This window comes from Saccopteryx leptura, chromosome 3 (assembly GCF_036850995.1).
Source record: "Saccopteryx leptura isolate mSacLep1 chromosome 3, mSacLep1_pri_phased_curated, whole genome shotgun sequence".
In the NCBI taxonomy this organism is placed as follows: Eukaryota; Metazoa; Chordata; class Mammalia; order Chiroptera; family Emballonuridae; genus Saccopteryx; species Saccopteryx leptura.
Window position 1 is genome coordinate 14392485 of NC_089505.1, and position 13599 is coordinate 14406083.

The 13599-nt window shown below is 41.4% G+C and overlaps 1 protein-coding gene across 2 annotated transcripts in view; it reads left to right on the top strand.

The window, feature by feature from the left end:
* The window catches only part of SYNE1 (spectrin repeat containing nuclear envelope protein 1), a 446717-nt gene that overhangs the window by 347239 nt on the left and 85879 nt on the right, over positions 1 to 13599 (top strand). For both annotated transcript variants that reach the window (XM_066372972.1, XM_066372973.1), the window contains 7 exons: positions 68 to 264; positions 1860 to 1992; positions 2366 to 2548; positions 3813 to 3962; positions 5004 to 5180; positions 5816 to 5971; positions 11143 to 11298. In XM_066372972.1, the coding sequence (XP_066229069.1) occupies positions 68 to 264; positions 1860 to 1992; positions 2366 to 2548; positions 3813 to 3962; positions 5004 to 5180; positions 5816 to 5971; positions 11143 to 11298 (1152 nt within the window). The remainder of the gene's footprint in view (positions 1 to 67; positions 265 to 1859; positions 1993 to 2365; positions 2549 to 3812; positions 3963 to 5003; positions 5181 to 5815; positions 5972 to 11142; positions 11299 to 13599) is intronic.

The window sequence follows — 13599 nt, forward strand, 5'->3', positions numbered from 1 at the left end:
ATCATTATTCTTAGGAAGACAAGTTGCATTATCCAGACTTCTGACCCAGTATTTTCAATCATTTTAGCATTTGAAATCCAGCCTTAATGAGTACCAGCCCAAGTTGTATCAGGTGTTAGATGACGGGAAAAGACTGCTGATGTCCATCAGCTGCTCGGACCTAGAAAGCCGGCTAAATCAGCTTGGCGAACACTGGCTGACTAACACCGACAAAGTGTCTAAGGAGCTTCACAGACTGGAAACGATATTGAAACACTGGACCAGGTAATACAATGACTACTTTGCTTATTTTTTAGATGAGTGTTGAAGAGGCTGGTAAGTACAAGACTTGAAAAAGATGTGGTCCCTTCAGAAACTTATCACCTAGTTTGGAAAATAAAGGCAAACACAAAACCCTCAATTAGATTCTTGTATGAGTGTGTAAGCATGTAATTAAAAGTGGGCAGGGCCCTGGCTGGTTGGCTCAGTGGTAGAGCGTCGGCCTGGCGTGCGAAAGTCCTGGGATCGATTCCCAGCCAGGGCACACAGGAGAAGCGCCCATCTGCTTCTCCACCCCTCCCCCTCTCCTTCCTCTCTGTCTCTCTCTTCCCCTCCTGCAGCCAAGGCTCCATTGGAGCAGGGTTTGCCCGGGCGCTGAGGATGGCTCTGTGGCCTCTGCCTCAGGCGCTAGAGTGGCTCTGATTGCGGTAGAGCAACGCCCCGGATGGGCAGAGCATCGCCCCCCGGTGGGCATGCCGGGTGGATCCTGGTCGGGTGCATGCGGGGAGTCTGTCTGACTGCCTCCCCATTTCCAGCTTCAGAAAAATACAAAAAAAAAAGTGGACGGGGAGGCAGGCAGGCACCTTACCTTTGAGCTGTCCTTTTCCCTTGTCTACTCACTGCCCATGGGTGGTCACAGTAAAACCTTAGAGAAAAAGAAGAGAAAGTAGTCTTGAGAACATGCAGTTTCTCAAGGACAGTGAGACTATGCAAGAGAAGGGGAGGTGGGTTTCATATGATGAAATGCACTATTTCTATGCCATCTTTATTTCTAAGCACTTTTCATAACAATCATCTAATACCATCCCAATAGCTTCAACATAAAGGAATAGGGGAAATATCTTTTTTATTTTTAGCTTAGAGAAGGGAAAGCTGAAACTTGGAATAACTGACTTGCATCAGGCATAAATATTAAGGAAATATTAAGGGCACTATTCTCACAAATCGATCATGCCTCTTAAAATTAGCATTGGCACACAGACAACAGCATGGTGGTTATCCAAGGGAAGGGGGGATGGAAGGAGGTAGAAGAGGGGAAAGGGGGATAAATGGTGACAGTGGGCAGACTTTGGGTGGTGAAATCACAATATGATATATTATAGAATTGTACACCTGAAATCTATATAATTTTATTAACTAACGAATAACATGAGTTAGCAGAAAACACAGACCAGAGCCTGACCAGTGGTGGTGCGCTAGATAGCGCATTGACCTGGGAAGCTGAGGTCCCAGGTTCAAAACCCCAAGGTCCTAGCTTGAGCACAGGCTCATCTGGCTTGAGTGCAGACTAACCAGCTTGAGCACAAGGTTGCTGGCTTGAGCCTGGGATCTTCAACATGATCCCATGGTAGCTGACCTGAAGCCCAAGATCACTGGCTTGAGCAAGGCTGTCATGGCTCGGCTGAACATCCCCCTCTACCCCCGCCCATCACGGCACGTATGAGAAGCAATCAATGAACCAATGAACATCTAAAGTGACACAACTACAAGTTGATGCTTCTCATCTCTCTCCCTGTCTCTCTCTCTCTCTCTCTCTCTCTCTCTCAAAAAAAAGGCACAGACTGGATGTTTACTTAATAAGCTCATTAATATACTTACAGATATCAAAGTGAATCTGCAGCTCTAATTCACTGGTTACAGTCTGCAAAAGACAGGCTGGAATTTTGGACTCAGCAATCTGTGACAGTTCCTCAAGAACTGGAAATGGTCCGCGATCACCTGAATGCTTTCCTGGTGAGAATTTAAAACAATTCGATTCATAGTTATTGTTTATAAGACCTACAGTAGTGGTAAGGAAAGCAGCTGTCCATGGGTGTGCTTAACACAAAACAAGTTCTAGAGAAGCTGTCAATGTTTACTATATGTATTGAATAATTATGCAAAATACTAGGGCTCAGCCTTGCCTCTGACCAGTTTATGGGTAACGGCTCCATTGCTGGCTTCCATTCCGAGCAAGGGTATGCTGCCTTCGATTTTTTCTCTAGAATGCTTATTATAATACCCCTTCAAGGTGTAAAGAAAACATGTTTCTGAAATAAATTGGTCTTTTCCTTAAACGAAGGGTCTGGCTATTGCATCCTGATTTGAACTTTGCTACCTCTTCCAGGAGTTTTCCAAAGAAGTGGATGCCAAGTCTTCGCTGAAGTCGTCGGTTCTGAGCACGGGAAACCAGCTCCTCCGGTTGAAGAAGGTGGACACCGCCGCCCTGCGGTCCGAGCTGTCACACATCGATGGCCAGTGGGCGGACCTGCTGACGAACATCCCGGCCGTGCAGGAGAAGCTCCACCAGGTAGGGGAAGAATCCTTGCTTTAAGGGGTCATGACTGATCTAAGCAGTAGTAATGGAAAACTACACTACTCTGCTTTTGTTCGCAAACTGCGGTCAGCTTCGCCTTAGGCATCTTGTCTGTTCTCTCTGTCAGTTGCATTGCATATTAAAAGTAAACTATTCCACAAATGTCATATCTACAAATGTCATATCTTATTTTAGAAATGCCAAGGGCTTCTTATCGTGTGTGCACACACATGCTTGTGTGTGTGTGTGTGTGTGTGTGTGTGTGTGTATTAGGATCCCTGTCTGACCTTGTTTAAATTCTTTGTTTTCTTGTGAATAAAGTGTGGGTAACTACATCCACCTCATAAAGTGGGTCATTCTGAAGATTTAATAACAATATGTCAATAAAACAAAAAAGACCTGTAGTCTTACCTACAATACAGCAACTGGCATTCGCTTACGAAATAGAAGAGGAGGTCAGTTCTGGAAACAGGCTTTCCTTCTCTGAACTCCCAGATATCTTCTGTTCCTCTCTCTTTGGGACTTAGCACTGCACACAAAGTGTGGTAGATGTGTTTAATGTAGCTTTCTCATTCCTACTAATCAGCAGCCGTACGTATCTGGAGGACAAGAAACATCTCGTATTTATCTCTGTATCGTTCTGCACCACAGAGAAGCCCATGAATATTTAAAATGATTGCTTTTGTTCCTCGGTCTAAATTATTACAATAAGTGTCTGCATGAATGTGTAATGCGTTAAGTAAGAATCAGAATTCTAAGTCTATTTTAGTCTAAGACTGAAGAAATTGGCTATGCTCATAGGAATAAATATTAGAGTGCCAAAACTCTAGAAAATGATAGTTGCTAGTATGGTATTTTGCCTTCTTCTTTTAACATTTCTGAGTCATAATATACCAAGATTTTACAAGATAATTAATAAAATACATCTGTTTGATATTTTGTAGTTAAGTTTTTCTAAAGTCATAAAACTAGCTATCAAATAACAATAATATTTTCTTCTTGCTGGTGTTTTGATTAATTAGTTAATGTTTGTACAATGTTTATAGAATTGGATATCAAGTGAACATAAGATGACTATTATTGTTCAGTGTTTGCCGAATGTTTAATTCAAACGTCTAATGAGGTTAGAATCCAAAAATATTATTAAGAAATATTATCTCTGTGTTGGTACATTAATAAGAATTCATGTAGGGTTTTTAGGTTAACAATAAATTAGGTTTGAATTTTAGTCTTTGTGACCTGTTCTCTTTCTGGGCAGCTCCAGATGGATAAGCTACCTTCTCGCCATGCCATCTGCGAAGTCATGACTTGGATTTCCCTCATGGAAAATGTCATTCAAAAGGATGAAGAGGAGATAAAGAATTCTATAGGTTACAAAGCAATTCATGAATTCCTTCAGAAATATAAGGTAATTAAACATTTATTTTTAACTTTTCGTATTTTAGAACTATTTTATTGGAAGGAACTCAAAAACTCAAGTGATGGAAATCAGGTCATGAAGTATGTTTCTTTTTTTTTCTGTATTTTTCTGAAGCTGGAAATGGGGAGAGACAGTCAGACAGACTCCCGCATGCGCCCGACCGGGATCCACCCGGCACGCCCACCAGGGGCGAAGCTCTGCCCACTACGGGGTGATGCTCTGCCCCTCCGGGGCATCGCTCTGCCGCGACCAGAGCCACTCTAGCGCCTGGGGCAGAGGCCAAGGAGCCATCCCCAGCGCCCGGGCCATCTTTGCTCCAATGGAGCCTTGGCTGCGGGAGGGGAAGAGAGAGACAGAGAGGAAGGAAGGGGGTGGGGGTGGAGAAGCAAATGGGCGCTTCTCCTATGTGCCCTGGCTGGGAATCGAACCCGGGTCCCCCGCACGCCAGGCCAACGCTCTACCGCTGAGCCAACCGGCCAGGGCATGAAGTATGTTTCATACATAGTGACTGGACAGGTGTCTAAGAGTAAGACTATTGCCTAAAATATACATGTATTTATATTATATATATATATATATAGTATATATTCAGTTTTTTACATTTTTATAAATTCAAAAGTTATAAATTTAATTTATACTTAGTATATTTCTATATTTTTTATATAGTCAGCTTTTAGAAATAATAAGTTATAAGAATGCACATAGATTGTTTCATTTGGGCTAAATAATGGAAGTTATGATATTAATTTTAAGATTACTTAAAGCTTTCCAAGTCCTGATAAAATAGAGGCCACTTGCCTGACCTGTGGTGGCGCAGTGGATAAATCATCGACCTGGAACGCTGAGGTCGCCTGTTCAAAACCCTGGGCTTACCTGGTCAAAGCACATATAGGAGTTGATGCTTCCTGCTCCTCCCCCTTCTCTCTCCTCTCTAAAATGAATAAATAAAGTATTTAATTTTTTTTTTTAAATATAGAGACCATTTATACGTCTGACGTGGCTCTCTTACTTCCTCCCTTCTCTCTTCAGGGTTTTAAGATAGACCTCAACTGTAAACAGTTGACAGTTGATTTCGTGAACCAGTCGGTTCTGCAGATCAGCACTCAGGACGTGGAGAGCAAGCGCGGCGACAAGACCGATTTTGCTGAGCAGCTTGGAGCAATGAATAAAAGCTGGCAAATCCTGCAGGGTCTGGTGGCTGAGAAGGTAAGCCGAGTAGCCTCTGCTGGCCGCATTTCATGAAGACTTTAAGAACAGGTCCACCCTATCACGGAAATGAATTACGTGAGTCATACAGCTATACTGGGCTTCGAGAGGCTGCTGGAGAGAGAGCCACAGAAGGCCCCGTGGCTCCGAATGTTCCTTAGGCATGGTGATTATTTTGTCCTGTGCCTTCTCCAGTCTTTCTATATTTCATATTGTTTTTGTTTTTGAAAGATGCCTCTTCATTCCTTTTGCCTTTGCTTCAAGATGAGTCATGTTCTTTTTTTTTTTATTTTAACTGAGTTTATTGGGGTGACATTGGTTGTTCAGGCATCTCATTCTACAACACACCTGTGTACACCACATTATATGTTCAGCCCACATACAATGTCAAATGCTCACCCATCACCACTGATCCCTCCTCCCCCGCCCTGCCTCCGCCCCGGCAAGCCCCACACCTAAGTTCTTTCCTGCTTACCGACACTAGCCCTTGGTTCCCACTTTGAAATGTTCATTCATATTCAATCATGAATACAATGGACTGTGTTTTAAGAATTCTCAGTTTGGAGAAATAGTGGCCTGTCAATGACTGGAACGTAAAATAAAATGGCAAATTTCATTTCATTTTGTTTGTTCAGATTCAGCTGTTGGAGGGTTTATTGAAATCTTGGTCAGAATATGAAAATAACGTACAATGTATGAAAACTTGGTTTGAAACCCAGGAAAAGAGGCTGAAGCAACAACTTCGGATTGGCGACCAGGCTTCAGTTCAGAATGCAAGGAAGGACTGTCAGGTAACTGGTCCAGTGGCCGGCAGGTTCTAGTTCACAATTTCATGGCATATACCAAAGAAATTGGCAGTTCTTGAGAACTGAGAGCTACATACCAAAAAATGTTGCATTTTTTTTTTCCAAAGTGAGAAACAGGAAGGCAAACGGACAGACTCCCACATGCGCCCGACTGGGATCCACCCGGCATACCCACCAGGGGGCGATGCTCTGCCCATCTGGGGCATTGCTCCATTCCAACTGGGGCCACTCTAGTGCCTGAGACAGAGGCCATGGAGCCATCCTCAGTGCTTGGGCCAACCTTGCTCCAGTGGAGCCTTGACTGCGGGAGAAGAAGAGAGAGATAGAAAGGAGAGAGGGAAGAGTGGAGAAGCAGATGGGTGCTTCTCCTGTGTGCCCCAGCCAGGAATCAAACCCAGGACTTCCACATGTCAGGCAGACACACTACTGCTGAGCCAACTGGCCAGGGCCAAAAGTTGCATTTAATTACAAATTTCTCTGAGCTACATACTGAAAAAAGTTGCATTTGGTTACAAATTTATCTGATTATGTGAGTTTATAGAGTTTTTCGATTATCTGATTATGTGAGTTTATAGAGTTTTTTGAACTATAAAGTTTTTTTTACCTGTTTTTATAAATTTGAAAGTAGAATTTTCAAATACACTTATAAGCTGAGAATGCTGCTAACCCCAAAATACTGATCATCAGTTTTAATAATAATCAACATTCTGATATATTTGCCTGAATTATTTCTTCTTGAAGATGTCATAATCACAGATACCATGGCATTTAATTCCTGCATGGTAAAATACGCAGCTCTAAAAAATCGACTTTTAGAGTTGATAATATAACCATAATAGTATCTCCACAAAAAGTCTAACAACGATCCCGTAATGTTTTTTAACGCTCAGCCTGTAACAATTTCCTAAATTGTCTGTAGGATGTCTTTTTCCAGTTAATTTATTTCCACAGAGATCCAGCAGTGTTCCCATGCTTTCAGTGCTCTTAAGTCTGTACTATTTTCTTTTTTTTTATTTTTAATTTTATTTTTTTTATTTATTCCTTTTAGAGAGGAGAGAGAGAGAGACAGAGAGAGAGAGAGAGAGAGAGAAGGAGGGAGGAGCAGAAAGCATCAACTCTCATATGTGCCTTGGCCAGACAAGTGCAGGGTTTTTTTTGTTTTGTTTTGTTTTTGTATTTTTCTGAAGCTGGAAACGGGGAGAGACAGTCAGACAGACTCCCGCATGCGCCCGACCGGGATCCACCCAGCATGCCCACCAGGGGCGATGCTCTGCCCACCAGGGGGCGATGCTCTGCCCCTCCGGGGCGTTACTCTGCCGTGACCAGAGCCACTCTAGCGCCTGGGGCAGAGGCCAAGGAGCCATCCCCAGCGCCTGGGCCATCTTTGCTCCAATGGAGCCTTGGCTGCGGGAGGGGAAGAGAGAGACAGAGAGGAACAGAGAGGAAGGAGGGGGGGGGTGGAGAAGCAAATGGACGCTTCTTCTATGTGCCCTGGCCGGTAATCGAACCCGGGTCTCCCGCATGCCAGGCCGACGCTCTACCGCTGAGCCAACCAGCTAGGGCCAAGTGCAGGGTTTTGAAGAAGCAACTCAGCATTCCAGGTCGATGCTTTATCTACTGAGCCACCACAAGTCAGGCTGTACTATTTTCTTAATAGTATTAACTTATCACAGGAAATGTAGACTGGGAAGTAATTCTGCAGAAACACTTTTCCCCCAAAGCTTGTTTTTATATCCCAGACATCAGAAAGAAAGGTCTTCAGTAATGACTATCTTGCCAGACAGCACATTTTCTGCATGGTACATGTAGACTGAGGTCTAATTAAGCTCTTAGAGCTTTTTGGTTTAGACGAGGAAGAGCAGATTCTCATATGCTGATCTGACAAACTAATGGATTGCAATTCTGAGGATGCGTAAAAATGGCACAGAAAACCATCATATAGAGAAATACCTTGAGACTAAAAAATGCTTCACATCCGAAGGTGGGTGTATAAAAGACAGAAGACCAAAAACATGCATCACTGCATTGCAAATTTTCCAGGGACCAGTAGTGTTTTTAATTTAGACCATCAAATCTAAATTGTGCAAATAAGCCAGATTTTCAAATTTTTACTTTGAAGGATGAGAAGTTCTACCTCTTGATGAGATCCTAAGTTAAAACACTTATATTAAAATTAGAAAGATAATTTATTTACATGTTGACATTAACAGGATTGGTGCTTCTGTGTTACATTGTTTTGGTAGACTTTACTATTAAAAGACTGAAATAATACCTTAATATACCTTTTTTTTTTTTTCTTTCTCCTTTCCTACATCTTTTCTTTTTTAGCATTTTTTTTCTTCTTTTTTTTTGTGATGGAGACAGAGTCAGACAGAGGGACAGATAGGGACAGACAGACAGGAAGGGAGAGAGACGAGAAGCATCAATTCTTTGTTGCAGCACTTTAGTTCATTGATTGCTTTCTCATATGTGCCTTGACCAGGGGGCTACAGCAGACTGAGTGACCCCTTGCTCAAGCCAGCGACCTTGGGCTCAAGCTGGTGAGCTTTGCTCAAACCAGATGAGCCTGCACTCAAGCTGGCCACCTCGGGATCTTGAACCTGGGTCCTCTGCATCCCAGTTCGATGCTCTATCCACTGAGCCACCGCCTGGTCAGGTGCATTTTTTTCTTCTTTATTTTTTTCTTCCATTGCCATTTTGTTACTTTTCATGGACATATCTTCTAGTTAATAAAGAGAGACATTGCTATCTGGAAAAAGTAGCAGACATTTGGCAAATTTTATTCCTTTTTGGACCCAAATTTTTGTCTGTCAGAGGGTCACATCAGGCAGTGTCAGGAAGGAAAGCTTGAAGTGTGGCTTAAGGATCTTTACACCAATGCCAATCTGTGATTTCAAATAAAAAGTCAGTTTTTGAAACAAAACAGAATCAATGTAGCCCACACACTTATTTTGGGGCATCACGTATTAATTGTAATAGCCTACCTGGCATGTTCTATCTGGCGGTACCACAAACCTTGTTCAAAATTTATTGTCACTTTTGAGAAATCATTCCTCCGGACCAAAGTGTGAAATTCAAACCAGCATACTTAAATGGCGACTGGATTCAAGCTTTACTTTATTTTAATCAGTTTGAATATTTTTCCACTCTTTCAGAGGTGATTTATTAATTTAAATCAACATTAAGTGATATTTATGAATTAATTCAAGTTAAGAATGATTCATTATAACAAAGAAGACTAAATTTGGCTTTTCCTTCATTGATGGGAAACAAAATCATCTTTTATTATTGAAATGAAAACACCTTCATTTTGCACAAAACTGTAGACCTCAGTCCTGTTCCCCTCCTGGGTTTTGCTTTTATGACAATCTAAATGTGCAGAGGTGTGTTTCTAAGCAATGGATCATTAATTTACTAACATCTATGGAAAAATGAGGATAAACTTAATTCCAACGGTTAAAATTTAAAATCGTATTAAATATATGTCGGAAGGATTATTTATGATTATGTAATATTTCAGAAAAATACCCTTAAAGTTAATTATGTTTTCTATAGTGCAGAATGGACCTGTAACCCTAGTAATCACTGTATTCGTTCTCTGATTAATTAAGCTGTCAAAATACTGACAGAATTATAAAATGGAATTAAAGAATAATATTAAAAACACAAATCTCTTCTGGCTACTAAATGCATAAATTTCTAATTAATACATCATTTAAAACTAGTTTTGTGATAATTAAGGAGAGAAAAATAAATAACTTTGCACTCAAGCATGGTAAATGAATACTCTTACATGTAATAATACTCTTACATTTGCTTAATTTTTAACAGTTTAAAAGATATATTTATATAATGTTAGCCCTTTGAGGTAAGCAAATATATTATTATTTTTATTTTATAAATTAGCTATAGAGTGATTAAAAGTTTGAACCACACATATAAAAATAAAAGAGGTATAATACTTGTAGGTATCACAGCAGGGACTGGGCTCCTCACTATACCCTATCAATAACACTCCCCAGTCCCAATCTTGTTATCCATACGTGGATCATAAGAGAGGGGTGGAAAGCTTTTTTACAGAGTTGAGACATTATCTAAACTTAGCATATTTTGGAATTGTCTTCATTCTAACCTCCAAGGTCTACGAATCTAGTTCTGGAGGTGTACTTCTGAATTTGAGATTGTAACTATGCTTTGATATATGGCTTCTCACATCAATCCACCATGGGACTGACGTCTTCTGCATGAGTTATGTCCAGCTGACTTGCCTCTGGCCCTGGGCTTGGCGGCAGTTGGCTCAGAGGGCTGGGCTCCGAGTCCACCTTCAGCCTCACCAGTTCTGACACCTGAGACAGCTTGTATGACATGCTCTCCCAGGTGCTTATTCATAAAGTGGTGATTGCAGTCAGAGCCCGCCTCGCAAAGCTCTCCAAAATTTCAAATGGCATTAAAATATAAGTTAAGATTATGCTGTATGGTCAAGTATGATCTCCAGGTCATTGCCTCATTTTATTTTCTTTTTTGAGCATCTCATACTGACAGTGATAAATGCACATCCCAAAGAAAATGAGGATTTGATTCATGAAAAAAGCCTATAATTTTTTCGAATCACATAGAATCAGACTATTTTAGGGAGAAATAAAGGATAATAGACATTCTGAAGAAACTGAGATACAGAGGATATTTGTAGCTTACCCAAAGTGCCACAGCTTGATTGTAGCAGAAATGTAACTAAATCTCAGATACTGGGGCATGGAATACCGTTCTGTTGCATTTTACCCGATATGCTAGGACCGGGTAATTTCTCCGACACCAAGATACGTGAATTTGAGAATATAATTATGCTACCATTTTCCACTATTTCTTTCCCGTAGCTTCTTGAAAAAAAAAAAAAATTACACGATGTCATTTCCGTATGTATTATTAGGTAATCAAATTTTACCTTTTAAAGGTATGCTAATTTATCACAGAATAAAAAAAGACTATTTAAATAATTTAAATGTAGGAAGAAGTCTCACTGGGTAGACCCTATCCTGAGAATGATAAGCTCTTTGGATTAGTAAGAGATTTTTAGGATATGAGACTATAATGGCTCAATTTCAGGGCACCATAATAGAACAATTTAAAATGACTATTTTTTTTTTTTAATATTTCAGGATCTAGAAGATTTGATTAAAGCAAAAGAAAAAGAAGTAGAGAAAATTGAACAAAATGGCCTTGCTCTGATTCAGAACAAGAAAGAAGAAGTCTCCGGCGTGGTCACGAGCACGCTGCAGGAACTCAAGCAGTCCTGGGCCAATTTAGACCACATGGTAATGTTGCCGGGGGAGCTGCTCTGGGGCCACGCCGGCCATTTCCTGCATTTCCTGTTCATGACATGCATGTTGCTTTTCCCAGAGGAACTAAGGAAATAATTACAGAGCTGTGCATCATCTCTCTGTACTTAACTTTATTAACCTTTTTTAAAAATGTCTAGCTTTGGATGTTTTCTATAACAGATAATCGTCTCATCCATTTCCACAGCCATAGATACCATCCCAGCACAGATATGGCTCTAGATAGATACAGAAGCAGGGTTTGAGAGAGAAATCCAACTTGTAGACTTCTCCTCTTGCATGGTCAGTAGACTTAGCAAATTTCCATGTCCAAGCCACCTCCTGTTGCCCTACAAATCTACACTGTCCACCATCTCAGCTAATGACAACTCTACCCTACCAATTGTTTGTTTGGTCAGAAAACCATGGAGGCATTCTTGACTCCTCTCTTTCTCTCCTACCCTCTATCTAACCCATCAGTATACCTGTCAGACATATTTTCAGCATAGCTCTAGAATCCAACCTCTGCCCCCAGGGCTGTCACCTGGGTCTAAGTCACCGTGACCACTCACCTTGATGATATCAGTGATCTCCTGAATGGTCTCCATGCCAGAGAGGTCCTATAAAAATGGAAGTCAGATCACACCAGTCCTCAGCTCACCCCTTTCCCCGCACCCCCTCCCGCCACCGCTAGTTTCTGTCTCCTTTAGAAAGTCAGCAAAACCTGCTGAGGACTGGAAGGGCCACGTGACCTGGCCTCGCAGGGTCCCTCTGCCCTTGCTTCCTGCAGCCGTCCTGCACCTGTCCTTCCTGGCCTCTCCTTACTCCTGACATGGTCTCAACAGACATGTTCCAAACTAAGAGACTTCGCATTGGCTGAGCCCTCCGCCTGGAACATTGCACCTTCTCCCAAATATCTCTCTTCAAAGTCTTTGTCCGTCTGTTCCATCTCGGTGAGCGGTTTCCTGACCGCCTTGTTTTCACTGCTCGCCTCTGCTTCCCACCTCGTGCGTGCTCTCTGACCCTCTTGTTTGCTCTGTTTTTATTTATATTACCTATCAACATATGACACAGTCTACTTCTCTTGTTTCAGTTCCTCTCACTAAAACATGAGCCCTGTGGAGACACTAGATCAGTACATGCTGAATAGAGCGTTGACTCTTCTGCTAAGAACACACGTGGAAACAAAACTGTTCTGCACCCGACACTCATCGCCCACACTTGACAGAGACAGGAACTGAGGCGCAAGCAGAGGAAGGGACTGAGGCCAGGGGCGCAGCGGACAGCTCCGCACTGTCTGTGTGCTCGTCGCCGGCTGCGGCTTTGTAGTTCGTCCTTGCCTTATTTTTAACCCGGTTTTTAATTTACTGTGCTTTATGCACTTTTATAAAGCAACACAAGTCTTTGGAAACGATTTACTGTGTAGATAAGTTAAGCGGTTTGTCCATAGAAGCATCATCTCAGGAAAAATGAAAATAACACAAAGAGCAATGGCACTATGTCACAAGCCCCGTTTCTCTCCTGGCTCGGTTTGCACGTCTCTTCCTGACTCCGTGGCGAGGCCGCAGCCCCTGTCCACACCTGCGTGCCCCTGTGGCGTGGCCGCGTTTCCGAGACAGCATTTTCTCAGTCCTTTGGCCTATTAGATAGTATCTTGGTTGGTTTGACATTATTTATTTATGCTAAGAAGAAAAGCAGATCATGCAGGTGCAAATTATCATATGACCGCTTCTCTTAATTATGGCCATACTTACTCCATATTCAAACGTTACATTTAATAAATTAGGAGTGACATCCGGGAAGTCCAAAACAGATATCTTTTTAAATGATACAGGCAAATTAAAAACTTAACTTTTCTGTTACAGATAAGTATAGGGAAAAATATTCTTAGATGTTTTGTCTCATGATATGCACATATGTGAGATAGACAGACAAACAGACATACAGGCCGATAGGTTCCAATTCCTGGAACCAGATTTGCTAGATACAAATCTAGATTTCTCACGTGCTAATAGTGTGATTCCAGGTGATTGTCATAGCCTCTCTGTGCCTCAGTTTCCTCATCTGTAAGATGGGGGTGATGATACCTACCTCATAAGGCTGTTATGAAGATTAAATGAGTTAACACAGTTAAAACACTCATTTATTTTCTACACTGTAATATAAATATATTGACCTTTTATCCTTTTGTATTAGATGGATGTACAGCATATATATATATATATATATATATATATATATATATATATATATATATATATATATAATCTTTTCAAGAATTTGAATCTAGACTGCGTG